The following is a 17,002-nucleotide window of genomic DNA, read 5'->3' as shown; positions in this document are numbered from 1 at the left end:
TGATTAGTAATGAACTGTACTTGTTTGTCTTTTCACTGGTTATTAGTTAAATGTTGACCATGAGACAATACTTGTTTGTCATTTCAGCCCGTCACTGTGTGACATCTGCAATGTGAGAACTGACTCTTCGTTGGAGGTTCACCATCAGCTGGCCTCACATAAGGTAGTTTTCACATTCATTCGGGTTTACTTGCTGATGCAGAATGAAACTCCTCACACAGACTTGTAATGCTGAAAAGATCTGGCTTCAGTCATTATGATTAATATATAAGAAATGTTTTACTTGTTTTGTGCGTGCGTAATGCTTTAACATACTCATATACCACGAATGTTTTGAGCATGTCCACCCCAGGGTTTGGCCTCTGAGAGGCCAGGGGCTCAATCAGAGGCAGATCTTGTTGTGTACTTGTTTGGTTAGTTTAGTTTCAGTTGTTGTATTTGTATTAATATGTAATTTGGTTGAAACAATATTTATTTCTGTTTATATTAACAGATGGGATTGGTCAACAGGCATAGCCTATATAAAGACATTTCCTTACATTATACAATTGAAATATTAACTGGTCAACATGGACATTTTAGAAACTACAGGATATGCATTTAGTGTTGAAGAATGTAAACCTATTGTAAATTTAATCTGTCAAAATATAAATAATTGTATATAGATTAGAACAGAGAAACAAGAAGAATAAAGGAGAAAGTGAACGGTTTTATCAGTCAAAATGTTTGCTTTCAGTAATGAAATTGTGAATTGCTTTGCAGATGAGACTGTTTTCTTGTTGTGTTAATAATGTGTTGATATTTAAATTTAAATGATTTAACCTAGGTAAGTAGGACTGGCGCTCTATTATATAGAGGGCAAAATAACCGGAAATGTTCAGTCTTCAACGTGATGACCACAGGTACAATGTGGATTATCTCCAACGAAGTGTGTAAATTTGTGGCCATAACTATTCCTAATCAAAGTCTGCAGTGCAGTATTTGTAGCTTTCTGTTGCCGTCATAAAAATGTGCAAGGACTGCCAAATCTTTTGCTTTTAATTTTTTCTTGAAAGAACTGATCGATGTAGAATTTTTAATATTTATTGACAAATTGTTTCTTAAATTAATGCTAGATGGGAAGAAAGATTCAGAATATAATTTTGAACGACATCGATATGATTTAATGTGCAGGGAATATCTGTTTATTTGACCGACAGTTCGAGGTAGTTGGATGGACAAATATCTAGGAGAGCGACTGTTACATATTCTGTACATCATACATACTTTGTGTCTCCTCCTCCTCCTCAGTGTAAGTCCTGTTTCTTTGTACAGCGATTGGTAAGATGCCCCACGAACAGCCCTACAGATAATGCGTAAAGCATCAAGCTGGATATTTTCTAACTGTTCTGATAGATAAAGGGTACAGTTATCCCAAATTATGTCAGCATAATCAAAGACTGGAAGAATAAATGAACAATATATTTTTTCTAGCGACTTTCTAGAGAGCCAGTATTTTAGCAAGTGGAGAAAATTTGATTGTTTTTTCTATAATGTTCTGGATATGAAGATACCATTCGTCACTGTTTTGGAATGTTAATCCTAAATGTTTGTGATGGTCAGTTTCTTTCACAGTAACGTTATCTAGGTACAATTTAGGTTTTATTAAGGGCATATAGGGGTGCACAAATGTGAAATTGTGATAGTTGCCCGGTGGGCAACCAGTAGCTGAAGTTTGGTTGCCCAACATCATCTCTTGGTTGCCCACATATTTCATAAAACGTTTTATGAATATAATTTTGAACTTTCTTTAAAATGAAACTGAAATTTAAAATGTTTTTATTATTATCATTACTTATTAGTTTAGTTTTATTTCTTTTTTAACATTATTTATCTACAGCTCATCTTCGCTTAGGCTGAAAAAAAGTTTGTTTTGTTTAACGACACCACTGGAGCACACTGATTAATTAATCATCGGCTATTGGATGTCAAACATTTAGTAATTCTGACTCGTGGTCATCATAGGAAACCTGCTACATTTTTCCTAATGCAGCAAGGGATCTTTTATATGCACTTTCCCACAGACAGGAAGGCACATACCACAGCCTTTGTCCGGTTGTTGTGCACTGGTTGGAACGAGAAACAAGCCAATCAGCTGAATGGATCCACAGAGGTGGTTTGATTTTGCTTGGGCTGTCACAATCATAATACTTGATGAACTCAGGGCTCATCCAAGATTAAAAATACCTATTGCCAAAAAAATTGCCAAATGGGATTTTTATTTGCCATAATGAAAATGTTTTAGCCAAAAATGTTTTGTGTAGTACTGTATAGAGTATTTATATATGAATATGAAACTTGTATCTTTTCAGCTAATTATGTACAAACTGGAATACATCTGAATAACAAAATTATCCCCGATCAAAATCAAAGACAGCAATGGGGGTAGGGGCAGTTAATATATTACTTTGATTTTTCAGTGGGTGAGGGGAGATATGCAGAGTTGGAAGCCAATGCCCTCTGCAAACACACTCAAAATTCTAAGGCCTATGGCATTAATAAAAATCTGAGAGCCAATACTCTTCTTCTTTTTTTAAACTGTGCTCATTATTTCTGTAAAATAGCAATCTTTATTTTGGTTTTAACTGTTTTTAATTGTATTTTAAAATAACCCATCTATTCCACACCCCAACAGTTTCGTAATTTGCGCCATTTTGGTGATTTCTGCGTCGTGTTAAATGCTTGTTGTTGATTTCAGCTTGTAAAATACGTAGCCTAAGAATGCTGACTTCACGTTATGACAACTGTTCATTTATGTTAAAAGGTTTTGATTAAAAAGATAATGAATTCAAATTTTGCGGTCTTTTTAAAATCTAGCTAACTTTTGAGATGTCACCTCACAGTCAACAAATTTATGTAATATTTTATATAACAAATAGCATGATTATTGTAAACTAATTGTATTCAGTGTACGTTTAACCGCAATTTGTATAAATACTGCATGTTCCTTTTCCGCGATCGTGAAATGCATGAGTGCGAAATTAACAAAGACAACGGAAATAAACAAACGAAACAGCAATTAAGTATTCATTAATGCGAACAACTATTTGGTGGTGGGGTTTTTTCTCACAAATTTACATCAAGATTTACTTGCGTGTAATCGTATTGTTTAATGTCTGCAACAATGTCTTTTGACACGTGCAAGTCTCGGCTGACTGTCAAGCGTGACCTATATGCACACTGAGAACAGCCAACGAACGTTTTCCAAACGTTCGCGAACTATGCGATTGGTTCCCGACATGGACATTGGGTTTAACATGAAGCGCATAAACCAGTTTAGTTAACGTTTTTGTTTTGCTTGGTCTACCTGAACTCGGCCCTAGCCTACTTGTCTTTGGCCCTGAACTGGCATGTGTATTGAAACTGACACGCAATTTCAGTCCGTTTTTATTACTTTGGCTCAAAGACTTTACAGAATTAAAATAACACGCTTGCATACATGTTACCGTTAAAATTAATAACTGATTATTAAAATAAGCAAACATTGTTATGCTGAATTTTTTATGACACCGCTTCTCGTTACCAGTCGCGAGATCCCTGTTAATATTTGGTATTATTATTATATGTTAGGTGTCGAATAGATTATGTAACCGATTGTTCACATCGGAAGATAGAAAATGGCTTAGCCAAATTTTTAGCTCAGAACTGGATGCTTGTTGGTGTAGTTTGTGACCTTTCACATGTCTTGTGCCCTTTGCTAATAGCCACCATTCTGAAACGTATCTGTCTGCATTGAACTCGTCAAAATTATGCACGGTGGACGCTGAGTGGATGGCAGCGTTAGGGTGCATATTTATATTGCCTGTCAGTCAAGTTATCAGTTTCGATACTTTTGAATTGCCCGTGACTGTCTGAGTGTCGGGAAATTTTGTTTTTCATTTTACTTGTTTTATGATTTTCTTGGTTGCCCGTCGGGGCAACTGTTTGACAAAGAATGGTTGCCCACAACATATTTTGGTTGTCCTGGGCACGCGGACAACCGATTTGTGCACCCCTGGCATCTTTTTTTTAGAAATGTCATAGTTTCAGTTTTTAAGGGACTGAATTAGACGAGCCAACGTTTTGCCCAGTCATGTATATGTTCTAAGTCTGAGTTCATGTTACTAGGAAATGAATTCTGCCAATGACCATGCTTTGGTTGCTAATTTTTTCAAACATCCATTTCCAGCAATAATTGTGGAACTGCATAAATAAATATAACATTTACACTTCCTGCAACATCAAATTGCCTTTTATTTTTCAATTTTCCACTATTCGCTCCCATTCGGAACTAGCCAGTGTTTTTAATTAAACAAAAAAGCAGGTAGCTTCCAGCAAAAAATGTTTACATTGGGAACAGCGTTTTATTACATACCCGTTAAATCTTACTATATAAATATAGTCCTGAATACAAAAATGAAATACACTTTTCTGTATTCAACTCAACTGCCGGAACTATACCATATTCAACGCTACTATTTATAGCACATGGTTACGGGGAATGCCCTTCGCGATATGTAAACAAAGTTGGTGCTTGGTTTGAATTGCCTAGTAAAGCAGTTAACTGTTATGCATTTTTAAAATGCTATTTTGAACTGAAAACAGACAAAAATGGTGACAAATATTTACAATTTAATGAGCGCGATATCAAACCTTGAGACGGGAACACTACTAACGAGCTTTTAATCCACGATAGTTACGGTCGACGATAGTCACTTTTTGGACCCTTGTTTAGGCTTCGTACACAATAAATAAAACATCTCCAACTGTAAATTTGTGATATGATATATTTTACAAAAGGTACTTTTTATTTCTTTCATCTTTTAAAATTTCAAATTAATATTTTGTCCAGAATTATGAAAAAAAAAAAAAATACTGACCTGTAAACAGCATTGTCTGCTTGTTATAGGAATTTGATAGGGGTCACGGTTAGTAGACTAGTTTTTATTTTAATGTGGCGAAGCATTGTAATAATACAGCTAATTTTGAATTTAAATGACGTCAGTATTCCAATGACGTCACTTTGCATCTCCTTACAATAACCATAAACTGGGTACATGACGTTTTCTTTTTGGAAAAATTCCATTGTAAAATTGCTATTGAACTTTTTTTGAATTTTTTTTTTAACATTACTAATGCACCTGAATGTGTTTGAACAAAATCTTGTGATTAAAAAAGTGTACCTTTTACGAAATATGGATTTCTAGTGAAATTACGATAAGATATGCTATATTTATTGTGTACGAAGCCAAAACAAGGGTGCGAAAAGTGACTCTCGTCAACTTCAGCAACAAGGACGTGCACCGTCTCCTCACGCACATTTAATATAAACTTAAACTTTTCAGCAACGAATAATTCCATGAATAAAAGAAAACACCGATGATGACACAGACATTGAGTGAACAATTCTTGACATTTTTCTTTGTTGATAAAACTGGCACGCTGAAGGTTTTTTGACATATTACGAGCAAATTAAATATTATATTGTTCGTGAATTTTAGCTATTACATTGTCTTTAAAAGGCATTTCAAACAATATCATTAAAATTATAGGTAACTTTTCACGCGTTCTTTCTTATTTCTGTTTATTGTTTAAATAAAACTACATTCCTATGTGTAATAATTGGTGGTTCATCGGTCCGCATAGTAACACAGCTGACCTAGTCGTGTAAATTTAGAAATCCCCGTCATTAGCTAGCAGTGTTAAATTTTTGAACTGTTATTTAGAAACAAAATTCCAGTTTAGGGTATGTAATAAATACAAAACTACATATATGTGGTTTTGTCTATTGACGTCACAGTCAGTAATGTACATAGATCTTCTTTGGGTCACACACCTGAGTTTACTTTCACAGAAAAGATACAAAAATTGTAATGTGACACAACAGACATATAATCAAAGTATTTTATTTAAAATTTGAAAACACATAACTTTTAGGTTGGCTATGCCATTCCCACGATGCTTTTGGGCACCTGCTATTGTCCGACTTCCGGAAGTAGTTTCTACACGATCAAATCAAGAGTTTAAATACCACTTTTGATAAAAAAAAATATCACGTTTTGAAATCGTGGTTATTTGGCTCGGTTCGATAACGGTGTAACAGGCTCGCTGAAACGTTTTTGTATGTGATAAATCAGTTCGCTGCATTTAAGATAATATCTGTTAGTTTAGTGACAATGTTACCGACTGAGTTGTTACAAAAATGTGCTCCTAATCGAACTCAGCGAAGAATGGTTTTAAACTGCAGGTAGCTGCAAGGGAATAATCCCATATGCTTCGTCAGAATCTGTGGTTTGCATTGTGATTACCATTGTTACCAAGCTGAATAGAGACTGACGAGTGGTCACTACAGAAAGGGCTCAGCATGTTTAAAGTATTTTACATGTTGGGGACAGGAAATAAATGTCAGGTCTAAAGTGATTCTTGTTGGCTTGTCGATTAGTTGTATCAACTGAAATCGAGTACACAAATGATTTATCTTTGAGTTAAAGTATTCAAATACGTTTGCATTAAAATCACCAACAATTGGTATGTTGTCAATAGGGTCATCTATTCCGTAACTGAAAGATTCTTATATTAAATTCCAAATGTCAGCCGGAGTAGATAGCGCTCTGTAAAAACTACCTCTGTAACTATATATATATAAATATGCGACTTATCTGTCTGTGGGCGCTTGAAAAGGCTGTAAAACAAGGATGTGCTGTGTGTGACATCCCTTATATTTGTATTGAAATGGGACTTATCTGTCTGTAAGCGCGAGAGAAGGCTGTAAAACAAGGATGTGCTGTGTCTGTCTGTAGGCGCGTGAGAAGGCTGTAAAACAAGGATGTGCTGTGTCTGTAGGCGCGAGAGAAGGCTGTAAAACAAGGATGTGCTGTGTGTGACATCCCTTATATTTGTATTGAAATGCGACATCTGTCTGTAGGCGCGTGAGAAGGCTGTAAACAAGGATGTGCTGTGTCTGTAGGCGCGAGAGAAGGCTGTAAAACAAGGATGTGCTGTGTGTGACATCCCTTATATTTGTATTGAAATGCGACTTATCTGTCTGTAAGCGCGAGAGAAGGCTGTAAAACAAGGATGTGCTGTGTCTGTCTGTAGGCGCGTGAGAAGGCTGTAAAACAAGGATGTGCTGTGTCTGTAGGCGCGAGAGAAGGCTGTAAAACAAGGATGTGCTGTGTGTGACATCCCTTATATTTGTATTGAAATGCGACATCTGTCTGTAGGCGCGTGAGAAGGCTGTAAACAAGGATGTGCTGTGTCTGTAGGCGCGAGAGAAGGCTGTAAAACAAGGATGTGCTGTGTGTGACATCCCTTATATTTGTATTGAAATGCGACTTATCTGTCTGTAGGTGCGTGAGAAGGCTGTAAAACAAGGATGTGCTGTGTGTGACATCCCTTATATTTGTATTGAAATACGACTTATCTGTCTGTAGGTGCGTGAGAAGGCTGTAAAACAAGGATGTGCTGTGTGTGACATCCCTTATATTTGTATTGAAATGGGACTTATCTGTCTGTAAGCGCGAGAGAAGGCTGTAAAACAAGGATGTGCTGTGTCTGTCTGTAGGTGCGTGAGAAGGCTGTAAAACAAGGATGTGCTGTGTCTGTAGGCACGAGAGAAGGCTGTAAAACAAGGATGTGCTGTGTGTGACATCCCTTATATTTGTATTGAAATGCGACTTATCTGTCTGTAGGCGCGTGAGAAGGCTGTAAAACAAGGATGTGCTGTGTCTGTAGGCGCGAGAGAAGGCTGTAAAACAAGGATGTGCTGTGTGTGACATCCCTTATATTTGTATTGAAATGCGACTTATCTGTCTGTAGGCGCGTGAGAAGGCTGTAAAACAAGGATGTGCTGTGTGTGACATCCCTTATATTTGTATTGAAATGCGACTTATCTGTCTGTAGGTGCGTGAGAAGGCTGTAAAACAAGGATGTGCTGTGTGTGACATCCCTTATATTTGTATTGAAATGCGACTTATCTGTCTGTAGGTGCGTGAGAAGGCTGTAAAACAAGGATGTGCTGTGTGTGACATCCCTTATATTTGTATTGAAATGCGACTTATCTGTCTGTAGGCGCGTGAGAAGGCTGTAAAACAAGGATGTGCTGTGTGTGACATCCCTTATATTTGTATTGAAATGCGACTTATCTGTCTGTAGGTGCGTGAGAAGGCTGTAAAACAAGGATGTGCTGTGTGTGACATCCCTTATATTTGTATTGAAATGCGACTTATCTGTCTGTAGGCGCGTGAGAAGGCTGTAAAACAAGGATGTGCTGTGTGTGACATCCCTTATATTTGTATTGAAATGCGACTTATCTGTCTGTAGGCGCGAGAGAAGGCTGTAAAACAAGGATGTGCTGCATGTAAGATTTCATCCTTCACCAGTGGTAAAGAGCTGGACAAACACAGAGCCAGTCTGCAACATTCAAAAGTAAATACATTTACTCTACATTACTCTTTATGCTAATCACTGTCCTCGTTTAATTGTCTTTTAATGCACACTAAACATTTATTAACACCTCTTGAAATAAAATATTCTTGTTATTCTTGGAGATTAAGCTGTTTTTGTTAGACATTACATTAAACTATTTTATTTTAATTTTATTCTGTTCTTGGAGTTAGACAAACTCATGCTACACCCCACCTTCATATGTTAATTTTGAAAAAGAACTAAAACAAGCTAGATGTAAAATATTTTTTGTTTCCATCAACAGTGTGTAAATGACAAGAAAGAAGCCTTGATAAAAAAGACAATCGATGATCACTTGATGCAGTTTAAATCAGAGGTGAGTTGTGTTGTGGGCTGCTTTAAAAATTAATATTTTCTAGTGTGTAGCTCTTTTAAGATAATCAATGAGCAAATGCATTTTTTGAAGATTTTTTTTTTTTTTTTATCCAAGCAGACTTGCCAATAATTCTGAAAAGGTACATGTTTAAGTTGACGAATTTGCTTTGAGTATGCCTGTTTAGTGAGGATTACCATTGGACCAGGTTGGAAATAAGTTTATTTATTCACTTGTAAATGTGGGCGGGATGCAGATCATTGGTATGGAGTCCTCACCTGAGGTCCGCTGAATTCCAGGATCAATCCTCCTTGGTGGACTTGGTGAGGCTTTTCATTGTCCAAACCAGTGTCCCATGAGTGGTATGCCAAACAGCTTATGTGTTTTCTTGTGTATTGGAAACATCCCTTACTGGTACTTGGTAGGAGTCAGCTATTTGGTAGCAGCATATTTCATTTCTTATATTGACTCCAGGCCTGGTACTTATAAAACTTTTAGAGTAGACTTAAGACTCTAATAGAGTCTGAGACACTAATGTTATGACAACGCCATACAAGTTGTATGCATGTGGCATCATTTGAGATTGAGTCTGGACTCTTAAAAGTTTTGTAAGCACGTGCCACACAGTGTTAAACACCAAGTAATCTTTTTCCCGCCATTTTCACAATATACAAGTATTATAGTGCCACACATACATTTACACATTGTACGAAAAGTAGAATATAAGCCAATACACACTTGAGAGTTTTTCATATACTAAGCTTGTTATATAAAAGGTTACTATATAGAAGTTGTTGTTTTTTTCAGTCTTTTATGATGCAGTTTTTCCTTGTTTATGAAAATAGTCAAAAAACCAAAACATTCTCTGTTTTTACCTAGTGCAGAACTATTTTGTCGCCCATCAGGATTGAGTCTGCTAAAAAGTATGATTCCATAATTTCCATTTCTTAATAAATTTCTCATATTTATTCTTATTACAAAATGCAGCTTTTTCCAAGTAACTACCATTCCACGTCTCGGTGATGGTCTTTCAACGTTACTGTTTATAACTGACTGCCAGTGATTTTAGTTATTACTTTTTGTGACTGTTTGACTAATAATGGCTTCTTGTTTTCAGACTGAAATTCCTGCATTTGTTTCTGGAAAAGCCTTTGGTAAGTTTCACTGTCTGGTTTTGAAGTCTATACTGTTAGGTTTTGTGACTAGAACTTTAACATTATTTTTTTCACCTAATAAAAACATGTGTTAAAATACCATAAACATTGTATTGTATAGTTTTCTTATTTGTTTATCACACAGGGGTGGAATTTGTGATTCCTTCTCAGGGGTATGCTTGTCAGCTGTGTCAGAAAAACCGCAAGTTCTATTTGTCTGAGCAGTCTGCCAGAGTTGACCACTGCAAGTCAGAGCAGCATTATGATCACTGGAAGGTAGGTCCTCAACATTAAGTCAGAGCAACATGATCACTGGAAGGTAGGCCCCAACATTATGATCACTGGAAGGTAGGCCCTAACATTATGATCACTGGAAGGTAGGTCCCAACATTAAGTCAAAGCAGCATTATGATCACTGGAAGGTAGATCCCAGCATTAAGTCAGAGCAACATTATGATCACTGGAAGGTAGGTCCCTAACATTATGATCACTGGAAGGTAGGTCCCCGACATTAATTCAGAGCAGCATTATGATCACTGGAAGGTAGGTCCCAACATTAAGTCAGAGTAACATGACCACTGGAAGGTAGGTCCCCAACATTAAGTTGGAGCAGCATTATGATCACTGGAAGGTAGGTCCCCAACATTAAGTTGGAGCAGCATTATGATCACTGGAAGGTAGGTCCCCAACATTATGATCACTGGAAGGTAGGTCCCCAACATGATCATTGGAAGGTAGGTCCCCTACATTATGATTACTGGAAGGTAGGTCCCCTACATTATGATCACTGGAAGGTAGGTCCCCAACATTATGATCACTGGAAGGTAGGTCCCCAACATTATGATCACTGGAAGGTAGGTCCCCAACATTATGATCACTGGAAGGTAGGTCCCCAACATTATGATCACTGGCAGGTAGGTCCCCAACATTATGATCACTGGAAGGTAGGTCCCATACATTACAGGAATGAAAATGTTACGTGAATTTAGTCTCGGTCAGTGCAATAAGAAATTTGTTTACAGTGCTGGAAAGTCCAGTATGGAGCTTTATAACAAAGTCTTAAATTTGTAATTCTTGTGTTAGTGTTATTTGTTTCCATCACCATTTGATTATCTGAAGAGGGCTTCTACAATATGCCAGCATATGGCTAGTGTTTTTGTAACGTCAGGTTAACAACTAGTGAAAAAACAAACATGAGAAGTAAGTGGTTTTGTTTACCTAATTCATATGCAAAATCTAATATATTTTTCATCAGTTTTCAACCATTTTAAAATTAATGTACTTGCATTTTTAGTTTTATTCAAATATATAAATATATGAAAGTTGAACAGACTCAAAAATGTATTAAAATGTGCAACACATTTTAAGCATAAAGCTAGGAATCCATGTGCATACGATGCGTATTGCGTACTGCGTTTTAACCGTTTCCATATATATGTATATGTTAATGTGTGTGAAGTTTGTCCTTTAGGAGGAAGATTACAAAAAGGAATAGACTGGTATTATCTACCTGCTTTTTTAACATTACAAATAAAACAAATGTAAAATACCTAGAATTATGATTCTATAACACATGTAACATTAATAAATGTCAGAAGTATCATATCTGGGGCGGATGTGTGATTTTTGTTTTATGGACGGGGTGGGGGCAACTTTTAAAAAGTGCACCTACAGTAATCCAAAGTATACTAAAATGCATGATACATGCACAGACTATACCCACCCCCCACCCCCACCCCCCAATTTATATTTTAGTTGGATGCTGTTTTTTGTTTATAAAATGTTTGCCTTTTACTTACAGTGAAATCATGCCTGATTTTCCTACTTCCTCTATTGGAACAATCACCAAGGAGTTTGAGAATTAACATTGCACTTCAATTGATTTCTATTTTAACTGTAGTTTACACATTACCCGTTATGCAATACGCACTACATACACATGGATTGCTACCTTAATGCAAATAGTCACCATATGATCATTTAACATTTTAGGTTGCATTACGCCCAATAAATTTTCTGATAATGATAACATTTGTTAATGAGACTGATACAAGCTGCTTAGCAGTCTATCAACAAGCACATGAAAATTTGTGGCTCTGTACATTTTGACTGCTTTCAAGAAAATGGGCTGAGATTTAAAGAATATGTTTATTAGCCACTTTCATTTGTACCGAAAGTAAGAATTATTATTTTTATTTTTATACCCTATTCTGGTTTTAACTTCTTGTGTACACTGCATAGCATTAAATAAAAGTATATTAATGTATTGCGAATAGTTAATGGTACTTGCACCAAAAAACAGATTTACATATTACTTATTATCAAGTATTTTGGCCACATTATAATTATGTTGTAAGTTTTGTCTGTTTTTAGTAAGGGCTAATGAATTTTGAAAATCACTGATCTCATGTCTGATTTTAGCTTTTTGTTTGTTCATAAAATAGTGACATTTAGAATTGCTCTGTTTTGCAGGAAAATGAACTGAAACTGATAAAGGAATCTGAAAGTGAAGAGAACTTGAGAAAGACCCCAAGTACTAACACTAAAGAGTTGGCAGTAGAAGTAAAAACGGCCAAGAAGGTTATCAGCACAGATGATGCACTAGAAGCCAAGCAGCAGGCTGATCATTCCACTCCAAACAAACCGCCTCAAGAGAAGCTGAGCGTGGAAGTTGACAAAACCAAACCAAAGATGGAGATTGAGCAAGAAATATCAAAGACAGAAAATAAAAAAGAATCGGAAACATTGACATCGGGCGAAGAACAAGACATGGAGAATTACAAAATCGTTGATTCTGTTGAATCGGATGCTGAAGAAGAAAGTGCTAGCTCTACCGGAGTTGAAGCGAAGGAAGATGATGTGAAAAGTGACGAGTCGAAATCGACGACCGAGGAGATCATGAAGACGCAGGTTTCTCCCAGGGGTCGCGGGCGGGGTCGAGTCCAGAAGGCACGGAGAGGAAGAAAATTGACCAAAACTTAGATTTAATGTATTCGGTCACCCATCAGTTTGTTCGCATTAATTTTAGACAAAATACTTCATTTGTTTCTTTGTCAATAAAATAATATTTAAAAGTTATAATTATTCGTAGATAGTAAAAATAATTAAGTGTATTCTGTATGTTTCTGTGTTCATATTGTTGTTTTTCTAATCTGTGTTAAACGGTGTTGGCTTTAGAGGATACTCAACTAGCTACTCAGCAATTCCGGATGAATTTATCTGGTCCTTCCCGAGTCAACGGCGAGGGAAGGACTACAACAATTCACAAGTGCAAGATAAACGGTATTGCCAAGTAGCGAGTTGTGTATTCTATTTATTACCCATTATCAATCTTTATCATTTTATGGAAGATTTTCATACAATATGACTGTCATTAAAAACAAGTTTGCAAGTTGAGAACAAGAGACAGCATGGCGTCATAGCTATGACATGCGTATCATGTGGTACTGGTCGTACTGATTTGTAAACAATCAAATTAAATTAAGTTTTTTATGGACTACTGTCAGCCTTGTCTCTAGTTGAGATGGGTGAAGGAGTGTATATTATATTATCATTCATCTTCGTTTCTTTATGAAGTTAAGTTTTTTGCTGTGAGTGAAATATTTGAAAGAGTGGTAGATCTTCACTTACAGTTTAGACATCTTGAAAATGGTGACTTCAAAATTCTGTTTATTTTTTATTGTTATTATTATTATTATTTTTTACAAGCAAAGAACCCTTGGATATCGATTGTTGAAAACATGTTTTCTCAAATTTATTTCATCACATTTGTTTTGCTTAAATCATTGAAATACTCCACTGGAAATAGCTTGACTGAAAAATGTTTTTGTCTGTATAAAACATCTTGTCGACACTATGGTGTTTGTGGAATAGAATTCTTTGGAAGTTACGAGATATGTGAGTTTTGGTATTGTAATTTGTTGTCATATTTGATGATGTCATTATGTTTAGTCCTTGTACACTAAGCACATGACTGGTTGATATTCATTTTGGTATGTGAAAAGTACTGGATCAGATGGTTGAAAAGTAGGATCAATTATATTCTAATATGTGAAATTGTTCAATAGAGTTATGATTTATAGTTTTCCTAGAATGATATTTAGTATGTAATTGCTTTGATCAAAACAATTTGCTATTAGTGAATAAAAAAATGTTTTAAAATACAAAAAAAATAATGATGTTTTTGTTATTTTATTAAATGGGTGAATATTGTTAATGACATTTTTAGCTCTGCTATGTGATGTTCATCATCGGAGCTTTTCTCATACTGATTTATTTGGCATCCGTCCCTCAGTTCGTCTGGCCATCCATCAACTTTCCTTTGAAATCTATCTTCTCCTGCAGTTTTGATTGAATTGTTCTTAAACTTGGTGCAATGGTCCACTGGTACACTTTACGCAAACTAATATAGAGAGATATTCTGGAAATTGTTATTTTTAAAATTTAAAAATTTACATTGAAAATTGTTCTAAAACTTGGTTTTATTATTTTCTTGATCAATCTTCACATACTAATAGAAAGATATTTTGAATTTGTGAATTTTTATTCAATTTAAACATTTTAAATAGAAATTTACCATTGAAAATTTAAAAGTCTTATTCAGAGTTTTGATCAGATAGTTCTGAAACTTGGCAGTCTTCATAAACTGATGGATAGATATTTAGGAAATTTTGAATTTGTGAATTTTTATTAAAAATAAACATTTTAAATAGAAATTTAACATAACTTTAAAAGTCTGTTTTAGAATTTTTATAGAATAGTTCTGAATCTGAATGACAAAATTGTTATTTGCAATCAAGACTGTATCAGCACAATGCATTGAATGGGCATTTGGCAAAATAGTGGTCGATTCCATGAATCTCTATAGGACAGCTACTCCAGGGGAAATCTTTTACTGACAATGCATCCTGCACCATTTTAAGAGGACTGCCACTTCCAGACTAGTTTACTAAAACAAGACCAGCACAGGACAGACAGAGTTCATTGGAATAAATATAGCTGTGATAAAATTCATCACTCACTTTTATCAAAACTTGTACCGTTCTCATGAAAAGTACATTGACAATAGCAATATCAAGGAGTTACTAGCAGATTATGAATATCCAACATTAAATTCAGATTTGTCAAGAACTTTAGAAAATCCATTAAGCTACAATGAACTGTCAAAGGCACTTAAAAGAATGAATAACAACAAAAGTCTGGGTTCTTTGTGGTTTTTCAACAGAATTTTTAAAATTATTTTGGAAAGATTTAGGATATTTCCTTTTTAATTCTGTTAACTATGCCTTTGAAAAGGGTGAGCTTTCCATTACCCCAAAAACAAGGAATTATTACGTGCATTCCGAAACCAGGCAAGCCAAAGAAATTTATAACAAATTGGTGACCCATCTCACTTCTAAATGTAACTTATAAACTAATTTCTTCATGTATTACAGAAAGAATAAAGGCTGTTCTTCCTGAAATAATAAATGATAATCAAACTGGGTTTATGGCTAACCGCTATATTGGTAATAATAATCGTAGTTTATATGATATTATTTACCACACTAAAAAATACCAGCTTTTGAGAAAGCCTTTGACTCTGTGGCATGGTCGTTTATACAAAAAACATTGGATTTGTTTGGTTTTGGTGAGAATATCAAAAGATAGGTAAATATTTTTTACAATAACATGCAATCTTGTGTTGTTGTAAATGGCAGAGTTACTTCGTAGTTTCAGATCAACCGTGGTTGTCGCCAAGGTGACCCTCTTAGTCCGTATATCTTTCTCCTTTGTGCTGAGGTTTTGTCAATACTAATAAGGAATAACCAAAAAATTAAAGGTATTGAGGTAAACAATATAGAATTTCTGATGATACAGAATTCATACTTGATGGAAGTAAAAACTCTTTTGATGCTACAATTGAAACATTAGGATTATCTTTTAACTTGTCTGGGTTAAAAATAAATTATGACAAATCTGAAGTTGTTTGGATTGGATCTAAAGCAGATTGTGACATTAGATATGCACCAGGTCTCAATATAAAGTGGAATCCTCCCAACTTTCAAGATTCTGGGCATTATTTTTACAACAAATGTTACAGATATGGTTGAACTCGATTATAAATAAAAAATCTATGAAATTAAACAATTAATAAGCACATGGATGAAGAGAAGTATTACTCCTTTACAATTACAGTCATAAAGGCTTTATTAATATCAAAGCTTAATTATCTTCTCCTGACTCTCCCAAATCCTTCAGATCAGTTTCTGAAAGAATTGCATAAAATATTTTTTACCTTTTTATGGGATCAGAAGCCAGACCGAATTAATCGAAATATAATTTGCTGATCTATTAAAGGAGGCCTGAGTATGATTAATGTAGTAAGTTTTGTAAAATCTTTAAAAGTTATGTGGATTAGAAAATTAATCACATCAGATAAAAATAATGTGCTATGGAAGCAGTTGCTTTTGTCAAATTTCCCTTTATTGTAACAAATGGATTTATTTGGGAATTATTTTATTTCTAAAATACTAACAGATTTAACTAATCCTTTCTGGAAAGACTGTTCGGAAGCATATGTGGAATATGTAAAGAAAGTACCAGCGGACTCGTTTCAAGCCTTTATAACTGAACCCGTATTCTATAATGATAATATAAGAATTGCCAAGAAGTCGGTATTTTGGAAACATTGGATAGATGCTGGGTTTTTACAAATCTGTGATTTAATAAATAGGGATGGATCCTTTATGTCTTATGAAGAATTTTCCTACATAAGTACAAAGGTTATTCCCTTTGTAGAATTTTTCGGCATTATTTCTTCTATTAGATTGTATCTGAAAAAATTGAGCATTAAAAAAGAAATGACAAACTTAGCCTTGGATCAACGTGTTGCAATCTCCAGTCTGACATCAATCAAGAAAGGTTCCAAAGCGACATATTTTGTGTTACTTAATTCTACTGCTCAATGGAAAGCTAAAGCAAAATGGGAAAATGAGTTCAATTGCGATACTGATTGGAATAAGTTTTTCTTGCATCCCTTCAGGACCACCAGCGAAACCAAACTTTATTG

At 35.2% G+C, this 17,002-nt stretch overlaps 1 protein-coding gene across 1 annotated transcript in view; it reads left to right on the top strand.

Moving 5' to 3' along the window:
* Positions 1-14,123, top strand: part of LOC121384462 — a 36,319-nt gene extending 22,196 nt beyond the window's left edge. Inside the window, exons 10-15 of the mRNA XM_041514864.1 lie at positions 88-163; positions 8,341-8,445; positions 8,729-8,800; positions 9,915-9,951; positions 10,097-10,227; positions 12,424-14,123. Of these exons, the coding sequence (XP_041370798.1) occupies positions 88-163; positions 8,341-8,445; positions 8,729-8,800; positions 9,915-9,951; positions 10,097-10,227; positions 12,424-12,933 (931 nt within the window). The 3' untranslated portion in view covers positions 12,934-14,123. The remainder of the gene's footprint in view (positions 1-87; positions 164-8,340; positions 8,446-8,728; positions 8,801-9,914; positions 9,952-10,096; positions 10,228-12,423) is intronic.
* Positions 14,124-17,002: the final 2,879 nt, after the last annotated feature.

Source organism: Gigantopelta aegis, chromosome 10 (assembly GCF_016097555.1).
Source record: "Gigantopelta aegis isolate Gae_Host chromosome 10, Gae_host_genome, whole genome shotgun sequence".
Lineage (NCBI taxonomy): Eukaryota > Metazoa > Mollusca > Gastropoda > Neomphalida > Peltospiridae > Gigantopelta > Gigantopelta aegis.
The sequence above is the reverse complement of the archived record's forward strand: the minus strand, read 5'-3'. Positions and strand labels throughout refer to the sequence as shown.